The sequence below is a fragment of the Coregonus lavaretus genome (assembly GCF_964263955.1).
Source record: "Coregonus lavaretus genome assembly, chromosome: 12".
In the NCBI taxonomy this organism is placed as follows: domain Eukaryota; kingdom Metazoa; phylum Chordata; class Actinopteri; order Salmoniformes; family Salmonidae; genus Coregonus; species Coregonus lavaretus.
In genome coordinates, this window is record NC_139999.1 from 7,659,179 (window position 1) to 7,665,178 (window position 6,000).

The 6,000-nt window shown below is 43.1% G+C and overlaps 1 protein-coding gene across 1 annotated transcript in view; it reads right to left on the minus strand.

Annotated features, from left to right (window-relative positions):
- LOC311138423 (protein phosphatase 1 regulatory inhibitor subunit 16B-like) overlaps window positions 1-6,000 on the minus strand; it is a 98,672-nt gene that overhangs the window by 22,751 nt on the left and 69,921 nt on the right. The window contains exons 4-6 of the mRNA XM_084173105.1: window positions 4,505-4,650; window positions 2,725-2,828; window positions 1,859-1,983 (exon numbers count right to left, since the gene is read on the minus strand). Coding sequence (XP_084029231.1) covers window positions 1,859-1,983; window positions 2,725-2,828; window positions 4,505-4,650 — 375 coding nt within the window. The remainder of the gene's footprint in view (window positions 1-1,858; window positions 1,984-2,724; window positions 2,829-4,504; window positions 4,651-6,000) is intronic.

The window sequence follows — 6,000 nt, forward strand, 5'->3', positions numbered from 1 at the left end:
GATTGAAGTAATCTTGTCATCTTTATTGCAAAGATCAAATGACCTTGTTTCAGGGCCAAGAAAAAAGCCATACAGGAATCTGAATGAATCACTGCCAGATGTCATGGTAATACTAAAATAAATTGGATAGAGTAAAATAATATATTGAATATTTTCTAAACAGCTCAATTCTAGGAGTACTGGATGGCTGCCTTTTTAAAGTGAGGATGAGCCTTAAAGATTACGGCTGGGTGAAATTCTCTCTCTCTCCCTCCCTCCCTCCCTCCCTCCCTCCCTCCCTCCCTCCCTCCCTCCCCTAGATGCATTAATAGTAGTCCATGTTGTGTGGCCATTGATTGGTTATATGACCTTTGACCCGTCAACTCTTATTCAACTGTTTTCTTTTCAGATCACATGACTTCTTTGACATTCCTTTCAGCTCCTACTAGAGCAAAAAGCAGGTCACATAATGAATCTCTGCAAACTGTATTGGAAGACTAACACAGATTTATCTTATATAACATATTCTGCCCAAATGGCACCCTATAAAGTGCACTATATAGGAAATAGGGTGCCATTTGGAACGGCCATAATACCAGTTGAATGTCCCTCCCTGCCAAAGGTCTAGATTTTCTCTGTGTTGCTCTACTTTGACAGATTAACAGAGAGCATAAAGCTGGATGACAATCTTCTTCAATCACGGCATTTGGGAGTAAATTTTGAAGCTTACTAAAGTTATTTTGGGGTAGTATCATGTGATGTACCTTACCCATTTTGATCCAATTGCGTTTGTTTTAGATTGTGACAAATCCTTGCAACCAATTTATGATATCATGAGCCCCAATCTTGAGATGGAAATGCATCACACAGAAGTGGTGGCGCCTCAGATCCCTTGTACATGCTATATGATTTGTCAATGTCCAAGACAAAGGGACAATAAAGTTTGTGTTTGTAGTCCGGGGACTGTGTCCCTCTCACCAGAGTAGCTCCTTGTTGATGTCCTCTCCCTCCCTATAGTTTGTAGGTATATTTATATTATAAACTGTGTGGTTCGAGTCCTGAATGCTGATTGGCTGACAGCCTTGTTATGTCAAACTGCATACCATATCTAATTACGTTGGTAACCAGTTTATAATAGCAATAAGGCCCCTCAGGGGTTTGTAGTAAATAGCCAATATACCACGGCTAAGGGCTGCATCCAGGCACATGTTACGTTGTGCATAAGAACAGTCCTTAGCCATGGCATACAGTGCATTCTGTACATTTTGTACTTCTGGAAGGTTCTCCCATCTCCACAGACCTCTCTGACCAAGGCCCTTCTCCCCCGATTGCTCAGTTTGGCCGGGCAGCCAGCTCTAGGAATAGTCTTGGTGGATCCAAACTTCTTACATTTAATAATGATGGAGGCCACTGTGTTCTTGGGGACTTTCAATGCTGCAGACATTTTTTGGTAGCCTTCCCCAGATCTGTGCCTCGACACAATCCTGTCTCGGAACTCTACGGACAATTCCTTCGACCTCATGGCTTGGTTTTTGCTCTGACATGCACTGTCAACTGTGAGACCTTATATAGACAGGTGTGTGTGTCTTTCCAAATCATGTCCAATCAATTGAATTTACCACAGGTGGACTCCAATCAAGTTGTAGAAACATCTCAAGGATGGACAATGGAAACAGGATGCACCTGAGCTCAAATTTGCAAACATTTCTAAAAACGTATTATGGGGGATTGTGTGTAGATTGATGAGGGACATCTTTTATTTAATCAATTTTAGAATAAGGCTGTAACGTAACCAAAGAAAGTGAAGGGGTCTGAATACTTTCCGAATGCACTGTATTGGCCCCTCGGGCCTTATTGCTTAATTATATTATAAACTCACCAGCGTAGCTCCCTGTGAATCGTGGTGGTTGACGTCCTCTCCCTCCGTCAGCAGCTCCTGGATATCTCCCATCATCCTCCTCTCTACAGACGCCCGGGTCTCGTTGATCATCTCCTGGGTGATGCCTGTCAATCAAACGTACAGGAAGTGATGTCAGTCAGTTAGGCAGGCAAACAGAGACAGACAGTCAGTCAGTCAGTCAGTCAGCCAGCCACACTGAGACGGCCCTGTTCACACTATCTTGTCAACATAAACTGTCCTCGCTTTTTGTTATTTTTTCTTTCATGTCGTTCTTTCCAGCATTAAGAAAATTAACAACTAAGGAAGAATGTTTCACTTCTCTCATTGACTTCCCAAACCCCAGGTCTGGTCTGATTGGTCTGTTTCACAGGCGTTCCTGGAAGTCTCTGGGTTTAGAAACTTTGTGGAAGCAACGTCTGTATAGCTCGACAAATTCCCATAATTCAATGCTATGTTTGGACCGAACAACTGGCTAAAATGGCTTTGAAAAAATAAGATTTCAGCTAATAGGGAGAAGTATCTAACAAAACAACTACATTATGGCGTTCACTAATCAAATACGATTTACATATAATAGAAATGTGGGTACATTTGTGGACCAAATTCTAACTTACATATTCAAACAACTGGATTAGAGGTGTTGCTTCAAATAAGAAGGCCTAGGTGTAGATACGTACAAACGTGAAGCGCAACAATAGTATTGTTCATTTAGATGAAGTGTCAAAAGGTAGTGATGGTTCAGTCAACCATGATGGCTTCAGACCAGTGTCAGGGTTCCCTTGAGAAAGAGATTCCTACCTCAATTGGACTCACTAAATAATAAATAAATAAATAGTGTTGCTCACCTCTGTTGGCCATGGCGGTCTCGATGATGTCCAGTGTGGGGTCGTCTTCACACAGGTCATAGGGCATGTTGCCATCAGAGTTCACCGCTAACAGATCCGCTCCACTGGGTAACATAGGAGATAAATATGAGCGTGGCTCAGTTGGTAAGAGCATGCTGCTACCAACCCCAAGGTTGTGGGTTCCATTTCCAAAGGAATCACATACACATGCTGAAGTGTCATACATTTTAAAAGATATACAGAATTAACAGAAACAAATGTATATAGAGTTGATGAGGACTTTGACCAGATAATATACAGGTAACTGCCAAAATAAAGGAAACGCTTGAGTAAATGAGGGATACAAAGTATATTGAAAGCAGGTGCTTCCACACAGGTGTGGTTCCTGAGTTAATTAAGCAATTAAAACAGCTTGTGATCATGTATAAAAATGACCAGTTGCCAATCTCTCTTCAACTTTGAGCCAGGAGAGACTGACATGTATGTTACCGACACTTGCCCTCAGTGTACATCTAAGTGCGATACCTGCTGCTTTGTTCTGGATCAACTGCAATTTACCCATGTCCCTTTTTGCTGCACATGACCACACAGCTGGGGAGTAGTCCAGTTGCGACAAAACTACTGTCTGGTCGAATGAGATGTCAAGAAGGCAGAGCAATGCCCTATAATGGACAGACCTCTTCCCATTTTAGCAACCATTGAGTCTATATGTTTTGACCATGACAGCTTGCTATCTAGGGTTACACTCAGCAGTTTAGTCTCCTCAACTTTATTCAAAAATAGATCTAAATGAGGTTTAGCTTTGAGCAAGTGATTTGTCCTAAAAAAAAATATGCTTTTCGTTATTGAGATATTATAGTTAGGGTAGGGTTTAGGGTAGGGACGTCCCAAGAATCCCGAATAGCATTGACCATTATTTTGGTTACCATGGCTAGAAGAAGAGATCTCAGTGACTTTGATAGATGGGGTCTCAAAGGAGTATAGGGGGTTTAAAGGGTGTGTATGTGTCTCTCAGTTCAGGCTGGTCACAAGAAAGAGCCATCGATTTTGAAAAGGTCCTGAGGACGTGGATATATGCCTTCGTCGGCGCTCACCAAAACATGCAATGGCACAGCACTGGGCTCCGAGAGCGCTGCTTAGTCCACGGCAGTTCACAATTCTCTAGCATGCAGGGAGAGTACTTGATGATACTTAATGGAAACAGCGCATTGTTTTTAATTATTTTGTTTTAAGCCTTCCCCAAACCATCGCCCTAACCTTAACCACCCTGAATTAACATCAAATCTTAACCCTTTGAGTCGTTTCTTTTTTAACCCTGTAACCACGCATAATTAAATGGGTAAAAAAATTGACGTTCATCCAATTACGGCAGATTTCGAAGTGAAACTATGAGATCAGGTTGCTCAGTCGCCAGACCTCAACCCAATTCAACACTTATGGGAGATTCTGGAGCGGTGTCTGAGACAGAGTTTCCCACCACCCATCAACAAAACACCAAATGATGTAATTTCTCGTGGAAAAAGGGTGTCGCATCCCTCCAATAGAGTTCCAGACACTATGCCAAGGTGCACTGAAGCTATGCTGGCGGCTCAACGCCATATTAAGACACTATGTTGGTGTTTCCTTTATTTTGGCATTTACCTGTAGATCTGACATAAATAAACAAACGCAAGACATATAGATGGACAGCTGAAATGTTATATGTAATCAGCTATTAGTAATTATTCAACTTTGTGAGATAATGAGAGATACAGAGCCAGTATCAGAGCCAGTCTCTTACTGTTGGATGAGGACCTTGACCAGTCCTGCATGTCCACAAGTGGCAGCAGCGTGTAGCGGCGTCCACAGTTCGTTGTCCTTGGCGTTTACACTGGCTCCACGATTCAACATTATCTTTACCATCTCCTCATAGTTATCAATACAGCACTAGAGAGAGAGAGAGAGAGAGAGAGAGAGAGAGAGACAGAGAGACAGAGAGAGAGAGAGACAGAGAGACAGAGAGACAGAGAGAGAGAGAGAGAGAGAGAGCGAGAGAGAGAGAGAGAGAGAGAGACAGAGAGACAGAGAGACAGAGAGAGAGAGAGAGAGAGAGAGAGAGAGAGAGAGGAGAGAGAGAGAAGAGAGAGAGAGAGAGAGAGAGAGAGAGGAGAGAGAGAGAGAGAGGGAGAGAGAGAGAGAGAGGGAGAGAGAGAGAGAGAGAGAGGGAGAGAGAGGGAGACAGAGAGAGAGGGAGGGAGAGAGAGAGAGAGAGAGAGAGAGAGAGAGAGAGAGAGAGAGAGAATGCTCTAGTGAGAAAAGGCCAGGAGTATCTGCAGCATTTGGTCTCAGAGAAATTCATTGTACACATAGGGAGTTTTACAACAGATTGTTTTTAGAAAAAAGGTATACATTTGACTATAAGTGAGCTGTGTGCCGTGATGTAACTAGACCCTTTAAAGTCTATGAGACAGTTGCTCTGAATCTCAACTCTAATATAAAAAACGTCTTTATAAAACCGTGTGTTCCACAGAGATGAGTTAAGAACACATGAAGCATCACAGCGATGGGACCTTGTGACTTCTCCACTACTGAGTGGGTTGGGTCAGTTCTGAAGCGCAGGATGTACTGAAACTGACACAGAACAAAACTATCTCCCAGCTCAGCTCGACAGACAGACAGAGTGTGAATATAGGGTGCGAACAGAGATCTTCCATGAAAGCCAATGCGCGTTCTAAACAGCAGTTTTCTCCATCGGACATAACTGGAGCTAGCTAACGTCATGGAGATGTGTCATTGTGCCAGGCTGTACAGAGACAATTACAGAGACAGAAGATAGACAAAGAGCAGAGAACCCAGAGATATTATATAGCAAAGACAATACATGTGAGGTATATAAAACATAACTCTACGGTTATGGAGCTAGACTAGAGTTCAGTGTGTTCTCGGGGGATATTCCCCTTCTTCATGTCTGTCTGTCTGTCTGAGAGAGAGAGACTAGCTTAATAACTTCCTTATCGGCCTTGAGAAGCAGAACAACAGTATGACACATTGTAGTAGAGGTGGTGGTGCGTATTTCTGTACTTCCTGTGTGTCTGTGTATGCGCGCGTGTGTGTGTGTGTCTGTGTATGCGCGCGTGTGTGTGTGTGTCTGTGTATCCGTGTGTGTGTGTATCCGTGTGTGTATCCGTGTGTGTGTGTGTGTGTGTGTGTCTGTGTATCCGTGTGTGTGTGTGTGTGTGTGTGTGTGTGTGTGTGTGTCTGTGTATCCGTGTGTGTGTGTGTGTGTGTGTGTGTGTG